Source organism: Balaenoptera borealis (assembly GCF_965194805.1).
Source record: "Balaenoptera borealis genome assembly, chromosome: X".
Lineage (NCBI taxonomy): Eukaryota > Metazoa > Chordata > Mammalia > Artiodactyla > Balaenopteridae > Balaenoptera > Balaenoptera borealis.
The window spans coordinates 116707213-116727322 of record NC_138881.1 but is presented as its reverse complement, the minus strand read 5'-3'; the positions used below and the strand labels follow the sequence as shown (position 1 = coordinate 116727322).

General features: G+C 40.3%; 1 protein-coding gene and 1 pseudogene across 11 annotated transcripts in view; one reads left to right on the top strand and one right to left on the bottom strand.

Annotated features, from left to right (window-relative positions):
• The window catches only part of LOC309620082 (26S proteasome non-ATPase regulatory subunit 4 pseudogene), a 198910-nt pseudogene that overhangs the window by 4773 nt on the left and 174027 nt on the right, over nt 1-20110 (bottom strand). The window lies entirely within an intron of this gene.
• The window catches only part of ATP11C (ATPase phospholipid transporting 11C (ATP11C blood group)), a 166455-nt gene that overhangs the window by 29251 nt on the left and 117094 nt on the right, over nt 1-20110 (top strand). For 8 of the 10 annotated variants that reach the window (XM_082376054.1, XM_082376053.1, XM_082376048.1 and 5 more), the window contains exons 3-4: nt 4687-4733; nt 4832-4911. The exons of the other annotated variants lie outside the window; for them this stretch is intronic. In XM_082376054.1, coding sequence (XP_082232180.1) covers nt 4687-4733; nt 4832-4911 — 127 coding nt within the window. The remainder of the gene's footprint in view (nt 1-4686; nt 4734-4831; nt 4912-20110) is intronic. 10 annotated transcript variants of the gene reach the window in all.

Below are 20110 nucleotides of genomic sequence, written 5' to 3'. Positions count from 1 at the left end.
TGTTTGTTTTTATTTTTGGCTGCGTTGGGGCTTCGTTGCTGCACGCGGGCTTTCTCTAGCTGCGGTGAACGGGGGCTACTCTTCATTGCGGTGCGGGGGCTTCTCATTGTGGTGGCTTCTCTTGTTGTGGAGCACGGGCTCTAGGCACACAGGCTTCAGTAGTTGTGGCACATGGGCTCAGTAGTTGTGGTTCGCGGGCTCTTGAGTGCAGGCTCAGTAGTTGTGGCGCACGGGCTTAGTTGCTCGGCGGCATGTGGGATCTTCCCGGGCCAGGGCTCGAACCCGTGTCCCTTGCATTGGCAGGCAGATTCTTAACCACTGCACCACCAGGGAAGCCTGGGGGTAGTTTTATTATGTGACTTCCCTCGGTGGTCATCAGATTTTCATCCATATAGTAAGAGTGGATAGGTCAGAGCATTGCTTATACCCCTCAAGACCATGTAAGTTTGTGGTTCAGAATGGGAAACAAGAGTAGCAATATGGGCTGTCTACCCAATTCCATGGTACGATATGATACAGTACATTAGGAAAAAGATTTCTGGGTAATAGCTATGAGCCATAGAGCTTTTTAAGATATGTATTCTGGATTAGGGAAGTGGTGGTAGGTAGAGAAAGTGGAGGTGGGTGAACAGAGATCTCTATACACTGAATTCCATATTCCTCTTCCTTGGTCCTTCCCATGTGACAGGCTCGCTCTTTCTCTTTCATTGCCGATCTTCTCTGCTCATGGCCTTGCCTCATGCTGTCTGATGTTGGGAGGGCTGTGAGGGCCTGCTGACTTCCATGTCTTCACTGCTCTCCAGTGGACAGAGTTGGGGCAGGTCAGCCCTGAACGAAGCTTTGGGCCCCAGCCTGTCCTGAGCTGGAGAGAATTTGGGAACCTCTGGCTGCCAGCTCAGCAGATCGGCATGTCTGCTAGTCTCATTCTGACTTTGTGTGCTTACATTTTTTAAGGCTGCTCTTGCTTAGTTCCTTGTAATTAAGACTGGCCTTTTACTTCCATGCCAGAACCTGGGCCCCTCTGTGAAGTCCTTGTCTGGGTATAGTGGTTGGTACCGCAGTTACTCCAAGGGTAGAAATATGCTTTCTTTTAGCCAGGCCTCTCCGGAACTTGAACTCTGCCTGGACCCATGCCTGTGTTTGGGACTCTGCTACCCATTGTTGATTTTGTTGATGCTCACTGACCAATTGCTTTTTACCAGATTTACCTGTTATAGTATTCTGTCTGCTTTCTCCTTGCTGAGTATCCTGATGTTTGCTCATTGACCACCTATCTGGACCTCTGCCTGTTGCTGCCCACTCTCCTTTGCCAATTATGCTCTCTTGCCTACCTGGATTTCCTCCTAGAGCTTGCTTCTGAGTCCATCTCCAAGCACCTTCCCTCCAATTCCTTCCCTCCAATATGGAGGTGTCTGTATAGATGACAGGGCCTGATCTACCATACTGCCTGCCTTCAGAAGCTTAATTATGACAGTCAGTGTTTTCCATTCTCTTTATAAAAATCTGTCACCTTTTAGCTGCCTTAGTTTGTTATTCCCTGATATTATAAACTCACTCCTTGACGTTTTTTATTTGATCATTTTTTTGTCTTTCCTTAGAACAAATCTCATGTATCCCCTTTTCAGCCACTTGTTACTTTCACAGGGAGTGGCCTCAAATCATAAATCTTCACATTGGAAGAGACTTTCAAAGACATCTAGTTCAACTTTCCATGTGATGGGTAACTTACCAACTCCCAAAATAACCCATCAATAACATTTTCAACAGCTCTCAACTGGTTTCTTGGGCCCCAAACTATCAATTCATTCATATATTTATTCACTTATTCATTCAGTCAACAGTTACTCAACATCTGCTTTTAGCCAGGCATTCATGTGTGTGTGTGTGTCTGTGTGTCTCTGTGTGTGTGTGTTTGTCACCATTCCTGTCCTTAGAGAGCTGCTACTCCAGGGGGGATAGAGAAATAAACAATCATGATTGCTAGCTAGAGGCATGCAGTGGGTAGGGGAATGGGTCATTTCTTCTGCATGACTGAAGGTTGGTTCATGGAGGAGCTCTTTCTGCCACTTCAATTAACACCAACTTTCTGGTCCACCACCAGCTTTTCAGCTACTCAGTAGAGAGGAGAGCCTCCTTTCTGCCTCTGTCTATCCTTGACTTGCCCTTGGAATCATCTTTCTAAATGCAAGTCTTCGTTTGTTACTCCCCTGCTAATAGGCTCCCCATTGTTTACCCCGCAAACAGACATCTAGCTCTTTGACACAACTTATGAAGCCCTCAGCCTTCTGGTTCATGCCTGCCTCTCCAGTCCCATACACACCATTTTTCATCAGGCTCTCAGTGCCCCTGAATTTCATGCAGTTTCCTGGCTACATCGTGCTTACTCACACTTCTCTTGCATATGTTGTTCCTGCTACCTGGAATGACTGCCGGTCTCGTCTCCACGGTGAACTCCCGGGGCACTGTGAAAGCCTGATGGAAGATGGTACACAGGGACGAGTAAATCACAACTCTGACCTTCCTTTTCCATTAAGGTGTACTTTGACCTGTTGGCTGCTATTGCCCCTTATACACCCCCATGCCTGCCACCCAAAGATTGTGAACTACTCTACACCAGGCAGTTATCTCTGTGTCTTCAGCCTTAACACAGAGACTGGCCCAGAATGGGCAGTCAATAGATATGTGTTGGATGAATGGATGAGTAAAGAAATGAAGACAAGTCTTCTATAGTCTTATTTTTCACTTTAGGTCTCCCTTGGAGCACTGAGAATGCTACTTAAAAGACTCCTACCATTGTTTTGACTGTAGCTCCCTGCCAACCTAGGACCACGCTCACTGGCTTATCCATGGCTAGACACCTGCCTGCAACTATCACTGAACAGCCTGCCTGCCATACAGGGAGAAAGGCCCTTCGGGGGTGGGGGGAAGGTTGGACAACTCTTCACCTTCTCCTACCTGGCAGCCTCTGCTGCCAAGATAAGCTTCTCGCGTGTCTCTTCAAAACTCTAATCAAGAGAAAGAAATTGCACAGAATGAAAATGCTTCTTTCCTGCTCTGGTAAATCAGAACAGTTGTAAAGTGAGGGGAATTAGTACTTGAACAAGTTCCTGTCTTTATTAAGCAATACTTTGAATGAGTCATCTACAAACTCAAGCAATTGGTGAGAACAATTAGTGGCCATTTATCATTTTAAGTTGATCTGTTTCAAATAAATAGCAAATGGGGTATTTTGGTCCTAAATTATATATACATTTATCTCCTTCTTACGAGAGCCCTTTTTTTTTTACATAGTTATATCAATGAGCAGTGAAAGACACACAGCACTGTCATGAACTTTGTCCTCCTTGTCTTCCTGTTCTTTAATCATGGATCTTGAACTTTCAGTCAAAACTCAGCAGTTTTAGTTCTATTAGATGTAGATCTCTGCCTAAAATAGTCGGCCATTTCTGAGATAGTATGCTTTTCTTTAGGTTTATTGAGATATACTTTACATAAAGTAAAATTCACACTTTTTAGGTATGTACAAGTCTATGAATTTTGACAAACTTAATATAGCTTGTGGCCACCACTGAAATCAAGGCAATAGAATTTTCTGTCACCCAAAGTGTTCCCTCATGCTCCTTTGTAGCAGTGTCCTCCCTATGTTGCCAACCCCTGGCAACCACTGCTCTGATTTCTGTCTCTATAGTTTTCTCATTTCCAGAACCTCGTATAAGTGAAATCAAAATACGTAGCCTTTGGGACTTCCCTGGTGGTCCAGTGGTTAAGACTCCACGCTCCAGATGCAGGGGGGCCAGGCTCGATCCCTGGTCAGGGAACTACATCCCGCGTGCCGCAACTAAGACCCGGTGCAGCCAAATAAATAAATTAATTAAATAAATACTAAAAAAATAATATGTAGCCTTTCGAATCTGGCTTATTTTGCTTAGCATAATGCTTTTGAGAGTCATCCATGTCATTGAATTTATCAGTAGTTTGCTGCATTCTATTGCTGAGTAGAATTACATTATATGAATGTACAACAATCTGTTTATCCATTCACCAATTGATGGACATTTGGATAGTTTAACATTTTGCAGTGATTATGAATAAAGTTGTAATCATTTACAGTTCAGGTTTTGGGTAGACATATATTTTTATTTCTCTTGAGTAAATACCAGGGAGTGGGATGGCTGGGTTTTATGATGTGTGTTTAACTTCGTAAGAAATTGTCAAACTGTATTTCAAAGTGACTGTACCTTTTTTTTTTTTTTAATTCCAGTTTGTGGCTTGTCTTTTTATTTTTAAAATTTTCTTAATATCCTTTAAAGAGCAAAAGTTTTAAGTTTTGATGAAATTCAATTGATCACTTTTTCGTTTATGGTTCATGCTTCTTCTGTCCTATATAAGAAATAATTACCAGACCTAGGATCATGAAGATTTACTTCTGTTTTATTCTAGACGTTTTGTAGCATTAGGTTTTATGTTTCAGTCTATGATCCATTTCAAGTTAGATGTATACAGTGAGGTTTGGGTTGAGGTTCTTTTTTTAAAATATAGATATGTCCCATTGTTCCAGCATCATTTGTTGAAAGACAAAAAGACTATCCTTTGTCTATTGAATTAAGTTGGCATCTTCATCAAAAATCAGTTGACCATATACAAGCCTACCTCATTTTTTGTACATTGCTTTATTGCACTTTGCAGATACTGCGATTTTTACAAATTGAAGTTTTGTGGCAACCCTGTGTCAGGTAAGTCTGTCGGCTGCATTTTTCCAACAGCATTTGCTCACTCCATGTCTCTGTGTCACATTTTGGTAATTTTCATAATATTTCAAACCCTCCACTAGCAAAAAGATTACCACTTGCTGAAGGCTCAGATGATGGTTGGTGTTTTTTCGCAATAAAAATAAAGTATCTTTTAATCAGGGTATGTACATTGGTGTTTTTTTTTAGACATAATGCTATTGTACACTTAATAGACTACAGTATAGTGTAAATTTAACTTTTATATATGCACTGGGAAACCAAGAAATTTGTGTGACTCACTTTATTGCAATATTCACTTTATTGTGCTAGTCTGGAACCAAACCCACAATATTCTCTGGGGTATGCCTGTATATGTATGGATCAGATTCTGTTCCATTGATCTATGTGTTTATCTTTCTACCAGTATCACACTGTCTTGAATAGTGTACCTTTATAGTAAACCTCTAGATCAGTTGGTTTGAGTCCTTCAGCTTTTTCTTTTTTGAAATTGTCTTGGTTATCCTAGATTGTTTTTCCATATAAATTTTAGAATCATCTTGTAAATTTCTAAAAAAGAAGCCGGCTTAGATTTTATTGAGCATTGACTTGAATGCTGAATTGGGGATGAACTGAATCTATAAATTAATTTGGGAGAGAATTGCAATATTGATGATACTGAGTCCTCTGATCCATGAACGCTATATCTCTCCAATTACTTATGTCTTTGATTTCTCTCATTGGTGTTTTTTGTTTGTTTGGGTAATCAACCCATTACACTTTAATGCCCCTCTCTGGAAGTGAGTGTCTGAATGTGGCAGGGGAGGGGCGGGGCAGGGAACCGGGTTGGGTATGGGGGGCGAGGGGCAGGACTGCCGGGAGGGTGGAGGAAAGATTGACTGAGATTAGGAAAGGGAGAAACGTTCTACCACCTTTTATTGCCATCTAAAAACCTGAGATTTTTAGATATCTTGGTTTTCATCTTATCTCTGCCATTTACTTGATTTATGGCACATTTGTCTCTCTGAGACTCATTTTTTTATTTTGTTTTTAATTTGAAATGTAGACAGACTGTTAACTTTGGTTGTTATGAGGAATAAAGATAATACAGGTAAAGTGCCGTACGCATAGAATGTGCTCAATATAATGGTGTCCATTACTGTCATCATTATTAATTTCCTACCATTAAACGTACTTTATAACTGGAAATAATTAATTTGGGTTTGGAAAATGATTTCTGTAGTTGTTTGTTTAATTCTTTTGCCAAAATAGCCTAGAGCAAGTTCCTTTTTATAAGAATGGACTTAGTTTCCTCTATTTTTTACCCACCTCTAAGTCAAAACAATACCGGTTTACTAAATCAGTTTGAAATTTGATTTAAAACCTCCTGCTGGGGCTTCCCTGGTGGCGCAGTGGTTGAGAATCTGCCTGCCAATGCAGGGGACACGGGTTCGAGCCCTGGTCTGGGAAGATCCCACATGCCGCGAAACAACTAGGCTCGTGAGCCACAACTACTGAGCCTGCGCGTCTGGAGCCTGTGCTCCGCAACAAGAGAAGCCGCGATAGTGAGAGGCCCGCGCACCGCGATGAAGAGTGGCCCCCGCTTGCCCCAACTATAGAAAGCCTTCGCACAGAAACGAAGACCCAACACAGCCAAAAATAAATAAATTAATTAATTAATTTAAAAAAAAACCCCAGTATTTTACATACTACTGTTTTCAAAGCACCTTGATAACATCTTCTAATATAATTGACACCTTAAGTAGGGTAGGTCTTATTTCTGCTTTACGATGAAAAAATAGACCTATGGGATATGTTTTCCCAAAGATCACCTTTGGATATTGCGCCAGTGTCCAGAACCCAATTTTGGTTTTTGTCCAGTGTTCTTTGCATAAGACCTCTGGGTCTTAAGCCTGATCTGGCTCATTGACCTGGTAAACCTTCAAAAACCAAATGTTTAATGACCACCTTTGTCCCCACAATTAGGATCAACAAATGTGATTGATGGCAGCTTCAAAGAGAGTTCATGAAACAAGTAGTTGGTGGGAGATAGTTTTGAGAGGAACTTCTACCCTTCATATGTGTAACTTTCCCTTTCTAGATTGCCTAGACGGAGACTTACAGTGTCCAAGCAGGAATGTTCAAAGGTTGGTCATTAAACTTTTGGGGTGGTTTTAATTAAAATGTTGGGCAGTGAGGTGAGGCCTAGCCTGGTAGATTTGGTGTGGCCTCTTGAGTAGTTACTTTGTGTTAAACACTTTCCTAATCATTACAGAGGCGTAGAGATTAAAGCAAAACAAACAAAAAATATGATTCTACTCTTTAGGACCTCACAAGCCAGCAGACAAGATGGAAGCATACACAGAGATGCTTCCATTTCTGCTTACTCCAGGCCATCCTTCATTCTGCCAGCAGAACGGTCTTTTGAAAACACATGCCCTTTCCCTGCTTAAAACTTTCTGGTGGTTCCCTGTTTCTCAGAGGACCAAGTCCAAGCTTCTTATCAGGACATAAAAGGCCTTCTCTGATTTTGCCCAGCTTCTCCCTCTGTACCCACCCCTCTGGCCAGGATCCCAAATCTCAATACCCTGGTGACCTGGATTGGGCTATGTATGAGGCAAGCGCTCCTTTGTGCCCAGGCCCAGTTCTGTCCTATGCATTCTCTCTCATGTCTAGTTTCTCCAGAGGTGCCACTTGAAGGGATGCAGGTTTCTTCATTTGTAATAGGGGGATGATGGGACTTCCCTGGTGGTCCAGTGGTTAAGACTCTGTGCTTCCAATGCAGGGGGCGCAGATTCGATCCCTGGTCAGGGAACTAAGATCCCACATGCTGCAGCCAAAAAAAAAAAAGGACAGTGTAATAGGGGGATGAATATCGGCACCTACATCATGGGCTTACTGTGAGGATTCAACCAAGTAACGCATGGTGAGGGCTTACGCTGTGCCTGGCATAGAATATTTGTTCAATAAATGGTAGCTAGGTTTTATTATTATTATGCAGTAGAAGAAGTAAGGGTGTGAGGGTAAAATCAATATTTCTAGGTGCTCAGAGCACGTCATGATTTTTCATGCCTCTGGGTGTTAACTCATGGTGGGCCCTCTGTCTAGAACGCTGTGTTAGTCTGGGTCCTCTGAGAAGGAGAAATTTAGGATTAAACGGCAAGGATTTTATAACCAACCACCTATGTGAGAGATAAGGGGGGTGGGGGAGGGGGAGATGGGAAGGGTGGGAGTACCCATGATGCAAGTCCATGATGCACGCCTGACCCCTAGTGAAGAGGAGAGAGAGTAGCTTAGGTGGAAGCTCTCTAGACTGCTATGCAGCTGAAGAAAGTTTCAGAAAAGCCTTTGGGGAGTCCAGAAGTCAGTGATCAGTACCGTCCTGTCCCTGAGGTACTGTCATTGGTCAGGTGCAACCCATTGGAAGCGAGCCTTCAGCACAAACATTAGGATGAATTTCTGAGGCAGCAGCTCAATTGTGCTCCCTGTCGTTGGAGGCCTTCCTCTTAGCCTTCGTAAATGCCTTTCCTCTTCCATTGAACTCCTCCTGCTTGTACTTAAAGGGCTAGCTTTAAATGTTTCCTCTTCTGGGAAACTTTTCCTTGAAGGAAATTCTCAGCATGTCAGATGATGGTCCCACTGCCTACAATGATCATCCCCAAATCTCTGCCTAGTTAATTTCTAATGCACTTACTTGAACCCCTAGCATCTGAAAAACTACTGGGTGCTCAGGAAATAACTGTTGAATGAATGAGTTGGTAGGACTTGGACAAGCAGATCTAAGGGAGAAGATAGTTGAGGCAGAGTGAACTGCTTGAGCAAAGTCAAGTAAGTATGTCTTGCCCCAAAACTGTCATTTTAGGGAATATATTATGATGCAAAACAGTGGGTATATTATGATGCAAAACAGTGGGGGCAGGAGTTTTTTCCTGGCAGTTGAAAATGATTCATAATTTGAGAAGTTTGTTAAAAACAATGTTTTGAGTATTTCCTGAGAGACTTCTTTCCTAAGAGGAAACAGAGTTGATGGAAATGGAATTTTACTGCTGCCAGGAAAAGTATGATAAAGATCAAATCTCTTACAACTACTACCAGAATAGAAATTTCCATAGAGCAAAGAGATTTAAAGGCCCACCTAATGGCTCATATGTATTTAGTGTTCAGTGCAGCTGAACTATAATTCTGTAATGGAATTTGACCAATTTTGACAATCCAGTTTGTAACGTATGAATTAGTGAAGACTCATCTTGACATTTGCTGACGCTGCCAGATGTTGGCCATATTTTTGATGGAAAGAAACAGGGAGCTGGCCAGGATCCCAAATCTCAGTATCACTACCAACCGCCTACCACTGCCACATGTTGCCAGAGGAGATAGGCATGCTGAGGATAAGGTCCCACAAAATCACTCATGATCAGCAACTGGAGACTTAACTCCTAATCCCTATGTAATGTTTTACCCTGGTGACCTGGGTTGGACTATGTATGAGCCAGGCCCAGGCCCAGGCCCAGTTCTGTCCTATGCATTCTCCCTCATGTCTTGTTTCCCCAGAGGTGCCACTTGAAGGGACCCAAGTTTATTTGTAATAGGAGGATGAATATTGGCACCTACGTCATGGGCTTGCTGTGAGGATTCAACCAAGTACTGCATGCTGAGGGCTTAGACTGTGCCTGGCATAGAGTATTTTTTCAATAAATAGTAGCTAGGTTTTATTATTAACATGAAGTAGAAAAAGCTAGGGTGTGAGGGTAAAATCTTAATATTTCTAGGTGCATATTATAAAAGTTGGTTGTTCATGCCTTTGGTGAGTGCCTGTTCTGTGATAAAGCAGCATGGGACTCTAGGCACATGGGGTGCTGTGGCCCATTCTGTAATTAATTTCACACACACAGTTGCTGATATCTAATTCTTCTCTCAAGTGAGGACAGTTCATTTTGGCTCGTACATAAGTAAGATCACCTACTCCTCCACTGTGCTTTCTTCTCTTTCTCATTGGCCCATCTCTCTCACCTTCAAATTTCTATTATATTTCTTCCTAGGTTACATGGAAGAACCTAGGAAGAAATGAACATGGCTGCATGATAGAGTCCCCTCCTTTGATTTTTGTTGATCAGGTTGGGAAACTCTTTGACCCAACAGCCCTTGCTTTACAGATCCTTTCTTCCATTTTAGTGGAATAGTTCACTTGGGATATTATCCAATTTATTTCTGTCTTTCACTACTGAGTCATTGATTTCACCAAAGAGCTTCTCCTTTATGTATGTTTATACACATCTCTCTTTACCATATTCCTCCTTTCTTTCCAAGTCTGCTGTTACATCAAGAATTACTCCCGTCTCACTTCTTTATCCTATTTGAAAGCCGAAAACAAGAATTGAATTATGACTGATAGGGAATAGAATATTATGATTGATGGATGTGTACCAAAGTAAAGGAAAGCCGTAAGTTTAAAAAGGAAAAGTAGTATTTGAAGTCCCAAAGGTATCTCATACTCAATATGTCCAAATGTGAACTTACTCTCTGTGTCTTCTCTAAGCCTCTGGCAGTTAACTCTCAAGATGTTTCTCAAATGGGTTTATTTCCTCCTTACTCCCATTGTCCTTGCCCTGGGCTTCACCCTCTTCATCTTATACCTACACAACATAACTTCTTTCCTTATCTTCTTGCTGGTTCCCTCTCTTCCCTAGTCTAACTACACAGTGTCACAAAAGGGTGTACTTTTTTTTTCTTTTTCAGCTTTTTGTATGGTAAAATGAGACAAGGATTCAAAACACCAAGCAATCAAATGAGTAGCTTAATACAGTATTACAAGGCAAACATACTTAAAATCTCCATCCAGATCAAGAGATGGAACATTGTCAGCCATGCCGAAAGTCCCTCTAGGTGCCCTATCCCAATCATAAACCTTCCCTCCTTCCAAAATAACTGTTATCCTGACTTTCATTTTCTTACTTTTTTTAAAAATGTTTATTTATTTGGCTGTGTTGGGTCTTAGTTGCGACACGTTGGCTTCCTTCTAGTTGTGGCTTGTGGGCTCCAGAGCACACAGGCTCAGTAGTTGTGGCATGTGGTCTCTCTAGTTGTGGCGCACGGGCTCAGTAGTTGTTGCACGGGCTCAGTTGCCCTGTGGCATGTGGGATCTTAGTTCCCCAACCAGGGATTGAACCTGTGTCCCCTGCATTGGAAGGCGGATTCTTAACCACTGGACCACCAGGGAAGTCCCTATCCTGACTTTTAAAGTAATTATCTTCTTACATTTTTTAATCAAGAGGGTGCTTTTTAAAAATATCAGTCTTGCCATATCCAGTTACCTCTAAATTCCCTCACAGGTTTTCTCAGGCCTACCTTTATAGCCTCCTTTCTATGACTACTTCTCTTCTCCCCAGTACCCTGGTTTCTGGCCATACTGGATTATTCACAGGCTCAGATGCCTCTAGGTGTTTGCCAGATACCTTCAGGCATTTGTTCCTGCTTTTCCCTCTTTCTGGAGTTCCCTCCATTCCCATTCTCTGATGAAGTCCTAGACCCTGCTCAAATGTGGATTCTTCATTGAAGCTGTCCTAGATCTCTCTTCCCTGACAGCCTCGGTCAGAATGAATCTCTCCCATCCCTGTGCTCTGTGCCCATTAGAGCTTTTTTTCTTGGGGTTGGTGACGGGGGGGCTTGCGGGATCTTAGTTCCCTGACCAGGGATCAAACCCGTGCCCTGGGCTGTGAAAGCGCGAAGTCCTAACCACTGGACTGCCAGGGAATTCCCTAGAGCATTTTATACATGCTTCCATTATTAGTATTTATCATAGTCTCTGGTACCTAACAGATTGCTTAATGCATAGTAGATGCTCAATAAATGTTTGTTGAAAGTATGAATCTGTGCAATCATTCTCTAAAGCTTTTTCAGGGTGTCACATTTTCTTCAGAATTGACACAAATCATACATTTGATCATATGATCAGGGTTGATGTGGACTCTTTCAGATGCTGTTGTTCTGAACGTTACTACGGTTGAAATAAGTTTTTTTGCTGTATAAAGCTAGCACTCCTGTATTTTAATTCCTTGAGTTGTCTTAAAATGCTCAAGTTGTGTCACCCAAACAGGGACTGAAGTATGCTTTATAATAACTTAAGATTCAGATCAGTTTCTACCTATTTATTTATTTATTAAAATAAATCAATAGGAGTGATTTATTTTAATTCAGGTTTTCTCATTTACATTTTATGTAACTAGGATAGATATGACTGAGAAAAATATGATTGACAGTTAACAGGATTTTTTTAAATTGAAAAGTATTATATGTGGTTAAAACGTTTTTTAAACTATAGAAGATATAAAAAAGTTTACATCCCCGCTTCATTTGCAGCCCTATTCCCCAGAGGTAACCACTGTTAAATTTCTTGTCTGGGTGTTCAAATTGTTTTTATGTCTGTTGAACCATATACACACTTGTGCATACACACATGCTCATACGTTTATGCTTATGAATATATATCTTTTTTATATACACAGTTGGAATCATACAATATATAATATTCTTTAATTTGCTTTTTTACTTGACGTGTGTTAGAGATAATTTCATATTGGTACATCTTGAGCTACTCATATATTTTAACATTTGCACAATAGTCCATTGTTTGGATATTTCACGGTTAATTTAAACAGTCCCCTCCTGATGGATATTTGGATTATTTCGTTTCGTTTTGTTTTGTTTACTGTTTTAAACAATGCTGTTAACAAACATCCTTCTATAGTTTTATTTACTCTTGTTTGTAGAATCACACAAGCTATTTTTAAAATAAAAATCGGAGTAATGATATTATTATTGAAAGTTTTTCTATTTTGATAGTTCATAGTTTAAAAATAAAGCCAGTGTAAAAAAAACTTTTGAAACAATAAGAATGAAAACCATCATCACACATCTGAACACACATATCTAAAAGTGTGTGTAAATATTATTTTGAACAATAATAGCTACCATTTAATGATCAATGACTATCTTATTTAATCCTCACAGCCCTATGGGGCAGGTACTGTTGTTCCCAATATATAGATGAAGTAACTGATTAGAGAAAGGTTAAATGACTTATCTGAGGTCCCACAGGTAGTAAGCATCAGAGTGGGAACTCTAAAACAGTGTGTACTCAACAATAAAAAGACAAATAGCCCAATTGAAAAATGGTCAAAGGATCTTTTTTCTCCTAATTGAAGTATAGTTGATTTAAAATGTTGTGTTAGTTTCTGGTGTACAGCAAAGTGATTCAGTCAGATATATATATATTATACATATATATTCCTTTTTAAGATTCTTTTTCCATTATAGGTTATTACAAGATATTGAACATAGTTCCCTGTGCTATACAGTAAGACCTTGTTGTTTATCTATTTTACATAAAGTAGTATGTATCTGTTAATCCCAGGCTCCTAATTTATCCCCCAACCCTTTCCCCTTTGGTAATCATAAGTTTTTCTTTGTCTGTGAGTTGGTTTCTGTTTTGTGAATAAGTTCATTTGTATCATTTTTTTTAGATTACACATATAAGTGATATATGATATTTGTCTTTCTCTGTCTCATTTACTTAGTATGATAATCTCTAGGTCCATCCATGTTGCTGCAAATGGCATTATTTCATTCTTTTTTATGGCTGAGTAGTATTCCATTGTGTATATATACCACATCTTCTTTATCCATTTACCTGTCGATGGACATTTAGGTTGCTTCCATGTCTTGGCTATTGTAAATAGTGCTGCAGTGAACATTGGGGTTGCATGTATCTTTTTGAATTATGGTTTTCTCCAGATATGCCCAGGAGTGGGGTTGCTGGATCATATGGTAGCTCTATTTTTAGTTTTTTGAGGAACCTCCATACTGTTCTCCATAGTGGCTGTACCAATTTACATTCCCACCAACAGTGTAGGAGGGTTCCCTTTTCTCCACACCCTCTCCAGCGTTTATTATTGGTAGACTTTTTGATGATGGCCATTCTGACTGGTGTGAGGTGATACCTCATTGTAGTTTTTTTGTTTTTTTGTTTTGTTTTTTTTTTAAATTAATTTATTTATTTTATTTATGGCTGTGTTGGGTCTTCGTTTCTCTGCGAGGGCTTTCTCTAGTTGTGGCAAGCGGGGGCCACTCTTCATCGCGGTGCGCGGGCCTCTCACTATCGTGGCCTCTCTTGTTGCAGAGTACAGGCTCCAGACGCGCGGGCTCAGTAATTGTGGCTCACGGGCCCAGTTGCTCCGTGGCATGTGGGATCTTCCCAGACCAGGGCTCGAACCCGTGTCCCCTGCATTGGCAGGCAGATTCTCAACCACTGTGCCACCAGGGAAGCCCCTCATTGTAGTTTGATTTGCACTTCTCTAATAATTAGCGATGTTGAACATCTTTTCAACATTTGGGGCAAAGGATCTTAATAGGCATTTCTCCAAAGAAGATATGCAACTGGCCAATAACCACATGAAAAGGTGCTCAATGTCATTAGTTGTTTGGGAAATGCAAATCAAAACTACAATGAGATACTACTTCAGGCCCATTAGTATGACCACTTAAAAAGAAAAAAGGAAAATAACTAGTGTTGGTGCAGATGTGGACAAATTGGAACCCTCATACATTCTTTTTTTTTTTTTTTTTTTAATTTTTGGCTGCACTGGGTCTTTGTTGCTGCGTGCGGGCTTTCTCTAGTTGTGGCGAGCGAGGCTACTCTTCGTTGCGGTGTGCGGGCTTCTCATTGCAGTGGCTTGTCTTGTTGTGGAGCACAGGCTCTAGGCGCCCGGGCTTCAGTAGTTGTGGCACATGGGCTCAGTAGTTGCGGCTCACGGGCTCTAGAGCACAGGCTCAGTAGTTGTGGCACACAGGCTTAGTTGCTCCGCGGCATGTGGGATCTCCTGGACCAGGGCTCGAACCCGTGTTCACTGCATTGGCAGGCGGATTCTTAACCACTGCACCACCAGGGAAGCCCCTCATACATTTTTTGTTTGTTTGTTTCTTTGTCTGTTTTCAGCTGGAAGTTCCATTTTATTTTCCATTTTGATACTAATCCCTTTCAATTTAGCTTCCTCTCATCGATGTACAATAGAAGTGGAACCTGAAAAATAATTACCATCTATAACTAGAATGTTTTATAACTTTTTACTACATCATTCTTATTTAAAACATAAACTTTTTTCCTGTTTTTAAAAATATTTTAATTTTATTGGCATATAGTTGATTTACAATGTTGTATTAGTTTCAGGTGTACAGCAAAGCCTCATACATTTTTAGTGGGAATGTAAAATGGTGCAACCATTGTGGAAAACAGTTTGCCATTTTCTCAAAAAGTTAATCATGGAATTATCATATGACCCAGGACCTCTACTCCTAGTTATATGCCCAAGAGAAATGAAAACATATTTCTTCAGAAAAACTTGTACACAAATGTCCATAGCGGCGTTATTCATAATAGCCAAAAGGTGAAAATAACCCATATGTCCACCAACTGATGAATGCATAATTAAACAAAAGGTGGTATAGCCATACAATGGAATATTATACATCCATAAAAAGGAACAAAGTATTAATAAATCCTACAACATGGATGAACCTCGAAAACATTTCACTAAATGAAAGAAGTCAGACACAATATCACACAGTGTATGATTCCATTTATAGAAAAGGCTCAGAATATGCAGAACGTAAGTTAGTGATTACCAAGGGCTGGGGAGGAGAGGAAATGGGGAGATGGAGGGTGACTGCTAACAGTTTCAGAGTTTCAGTTTAGGGGATGAAAATGTTCTGAAACTGAATCATGGTGATAGTTGCCCAACTCCATGAACATATTATAAACTATTGACATGTACACTTTAAATATGTGAATTGATATATATTGTCCAGCACTATAAAATCAGAGAGCCCTTAAAATGTTGTTGTTCCTTAAAGGTCTGTCCTTGACTCTCTTTTTGTGGGGTGGTCTCATCCATTGTCATGCCCTCTATGTTGAATTTAGGCAGATGAAGAGCAAATCTCTTCTCCAGACCAGTCCTCTCCCCTGACCTATATTTGGGCCTGCCTACTGAAGAGGGCCACTTGCCTTTCCCACAGACACCTCAGAAGTACTAGTCTGTCCCAAACAGCTCGTTCCAGTCACAGATCTGATTCTTCTGTGTGCCCTGTCTGAGTGGATGCTGTTCCCACTTACTGTCATCCATGAAATCTCCCAGTCCTATTAGTTTTTTCCTCTAGCAATTCCATCCACTCTTTTCCATTCTCATGGCAGAAGCTATCTATGGCCCAGGCCCTCAAAAGTTCCTGCCTAGGTGAATGTGGTCACATGTACCCCAGGGTGCTTGGTGCCTGTCCAGCCTTGCCTCTCCTTCTGGCCATCCTTCTCCTTAAACATTTTTCTTCAGCAATAGGAGAGCTCCTTGGAGATCACTCAGTCACTCCTTGCCATCTCCTGCCTTTGCACTTGCTGGCTCCTCTGCTAGATCTTCCCTCTTGTTTCTTAGTCTGTCTAATGCCTCATTTTTGTCAGACTTGCTTCAGGCATTAAATCTAAGAAGTCTTGGTTAACCCCTAACTGGGTTTGAGTTAGACGCCCTCCTTGCCCCCTCTTGCCTATACCTCGTCTGATGTTACATTCACCACACTGGATTATAGTGATCTATTTGAGTGCCTGTCTTCTCTACCAGATTGTGAGTTTTTAGAGACTACAGCTGTGGGGGAAATCTTTATGTACTTTCTCCATGTCTGTGTGTGAGCAGGGTGAGGGGAGTCCCTCCTTTAGTCATGAAGCCTCCTTCTCAGGGAGCCCTTTGTTCACAATTCTATCTAAAATTGCAATCTCCCCAAACACTTCTTATCTTTCTCCCTTGATACTGCTGTCCTTAGCACTTATGACTATCTATCATATTGTATATTTTACTTACCTTGTTTATTGTCTGTCTGTCTTCTCCCACTAGAATATAAGCTCCACGAAGGAAGGAATTTTTGTCTGTTGGTTAACTTGTATTCTCACTTCCTAAACCAGTACTAGGTACATGGTAGGCACCCAGAGAATGTTTGTTGAATGATTGAAAGAATGTTTGCCTCAGTCAGCTGCCTCAGAGAGTATGTTATGAGTGTACTGTCTGGAGCCAGAATGCCTGACTTCGGATCCTACACATGGCTTTTTATCTGTGTGACCAAGGGCAGCTTACATAAGTCTCTGTGCCTGAGTCTCCTTTTCTGTAAAATGGGGCTAAAAGTCGTTTACTGCACGGAGTTGTCATGTAGATTAAAAAAGTAGGTCTGTATAACATATTACAAGAGTGCCTGGTAATTAGTAAACATTCAGTAAGGATTAGTTATTATTATTTCTCTCTTGGGAAGTTGGCCTTAGAGATACCTAGTATAGCTACATGTTTATTTCTGCATTTCCAGAGCCCAGTCTGTTATTGCTTGAAAGTATCAAATAATTCTTTGTGAAATAAATGTTTGAATGGAATTAAAACAGATTTTTCAACACTATTATTTTGTCTTTATATTAGTGTTTTGGATTTTTAAATAATTATTATAGCAGCTCATTTAAATTAGATATGTGAATATCTAAAGGAAAACCATAAACATTTTAGACAGAAATGGGAACTTTTGAACTTTGACCTTTATTAGAGCAGTAAGCCCATTCAGACTTCAGTTTTTGAGGAATATTGTTACTGTTATCGAATTCCAGGCTAGGCTTGGGCTAGTAGATCTGTCTCAGTTGAGACCTTTTTTACCTCCTTGCTTCATTTTCATCAGCTTCAGAGCCCTCCATCTTTTGCAGCCAGGAAGGAAATTGGTCCAGGCTTGTAAAGACTGACATCTAGTCAGGGTAGGCATCTTAGTCAGTTTCCCGGAATCTGATGCAGAAAGGCAGAAAACTACTCATTTTCGTATCTTGGAAAGTGAAACTGTATGTGTACTAAGCTCCATCTGGCAAAAGTAGTATTTAATATTTGTTCCTTACTCTTTTCAGAAAATGGAGGTGTGGGTGGTGGTGCTGGAAATTAACACTTACTGAGTGCCAAATATGGGTCAGGCACTCTATATATGTTATTTTGTTTAATCCTTATAGGAATATAGTATGGCTCCAATTTACATATAGGGATACTGAGGCATATAGTGGTCAAGTAATTTGCCAAATATGACATACCTTGCTAGTAAGTGGCAGGGCCAGCGTTTTGATCCGAGGTCTTCTTGACCCCCACTGTCTGTATCAGTCACACACTTGGATAAGAGATCATACCATTATTGTTCATCTCAAATGTTGATAATTTGTTCTTTTGGAAAGTTTTGGCTACTTTTCAAAAGTTGGCATACAGTTAAAACAACCTTGGATTTCTTAAAGTGAAGAAACTTGTGGCTTCATTGGTAAGAAGTTAAGTCCTAAAAGTATACTGGAGAGTATATTCAAAGAGCAAATTAAAATTAATAACTGTAAAACTATACTTTAATATTTATCTTACACATACACTGCGATTCATTTTATGTAATATAAACTAGAAAATTATTTTAGATATGTAAAGAATCCTTAACACGATTACATATGCTTCAGTTATTCTAAAATACTTTTTTTGCTAATATTTGTTCTTAGAAAACACTTAGGGGAATTTTTTTTTTTCTTAAGGCTTCAGAATCTTTGGAAATGTTGCATTTTCCGCTAATAAAATTTTTCTAATTTCTCCTCTAACTCAGAAGCATATGACTCAGGCTGCTGTGTGGCCCTGATGAGTGCTATTTTATATGCTTCTCAGGAATGATGCTAACAAATGTGTTTTCCTAAGTGGTAGACTTCATAGGTAAAATCATTTTGAAGTTAAAGTCCACAAGTAACATAGAATTTTCCTCCCTGAACAATTCTCTGTGCAGCACACAGTGTAATTACAGCAGACCCAACTCTACTACCAACAACACTGTAATGTCAGTCCTGTGTCCTGTTTGTCTTCTCCTCCGGGGGGTTTCTTTTCTTATCAAAACAAATCAAAGTGCTGTGTATATTGCTAGTCCTCAAGAATTATTATTTTCTGTGGTAACTGTTTAATTCAGACACAGATGCTACAGAAGTTACTCCCCAAGGTACCATGTGCCTAAGGCATTTTAAAAACTTGAGTATTTTTCAGTGTGATACTGCTACTCTGGAAGAACTATATACATAGTGGTCCACTTTTACAATGGGGTTAGAGCTAACATTTCTAATATATTAAGAGATTTATGGCCGATGTGTATTTGTATTCTGGCTCTGCTACGTAGCTGGAAGACTGAGTGATTTAGTTATCCTCGCTGTCCTTCAAGTTCCTCGTCTCTAAAGTGGGGATGATAAAACCTACCTCATAGCTTTGCTGTGAGGATTATTATCCGGGATTACATAATCTTGATTTATACATTTATTTAAGATAGTGTAGTATTGGGGTTAAGGATGCAGGCTTGAAAGTCAGTCTGTCAACATGCAAATCTTGGCTCTGTTCCCTTCCAGCCACCTGACCTAGAATAAGTCATATAATCTCTTTGTGGTTCAGTTTCCTCATCTATAAAATGGGAAAACTAGTAGCTACTTACTTCATTGGGTTGTTATCAGGAGTAAATGAGTTAATCCATATGAAATGCTTTGAAAGATACCTGGCACATGGTAAATCTTGAATGGATATTAACCATTATAATTATTATTCTCATCTCCGTTTGTCAGCATGCAGTATCAATGTTCATTTACTGGGCTCACTAAACTGAGACCTCTTTGGGAGGTTGGGCAGAATCTTATTCTTCTTTATATCTTCTGAGCCTGACATAGTAGGTACTAAATTTAAAATATTTGTGGAATTAATGAATTAGTGAGTGAAAGAATACCTTCATGCTTCTCAGATCTACCCTTTCCCCCCTCTCCACTTCCTTTGGAACTATTCTCTTTCTCCCTCCCATGAATCACATGGTTTTTGCAGCTGAACTCACCACGTTTTCTAGAATAAAAGTTTGGAAATACTTGGTCTAAAAATAGAACAGTCTTGTTAGATCCAGGCTGTACTACTTATCATAGTCTCATATTCTGCCTCATTAGATGATGCCTCCCCCACTACTTAACTGTGAAGCAAGGGATTACATCTTTTTTCCTCTCTGCTCGCCAGCACCCAAAATAGAGTCTGGGGTATAGCAGGTGCTCAATAAATGATGTAGGAATTGAGCAAAGAGCCTACGTGGCTCCAAGAGATGAGTTCACTCACTTCATACCTTTATCCCAGATGGAAATAAAGAGCTGTCCTTTCACACCAGTGACGGTTTCAAGGTTATTAGGAGCTGTGGGATCTGCATCTGATATATTTTGAAGTAACACATTTCGAACCTCAAATTAGGCGCAGTATATATGAAAGAGAAGAGCTTGAAACAAGACATTTGAAAGACTTCTGTTT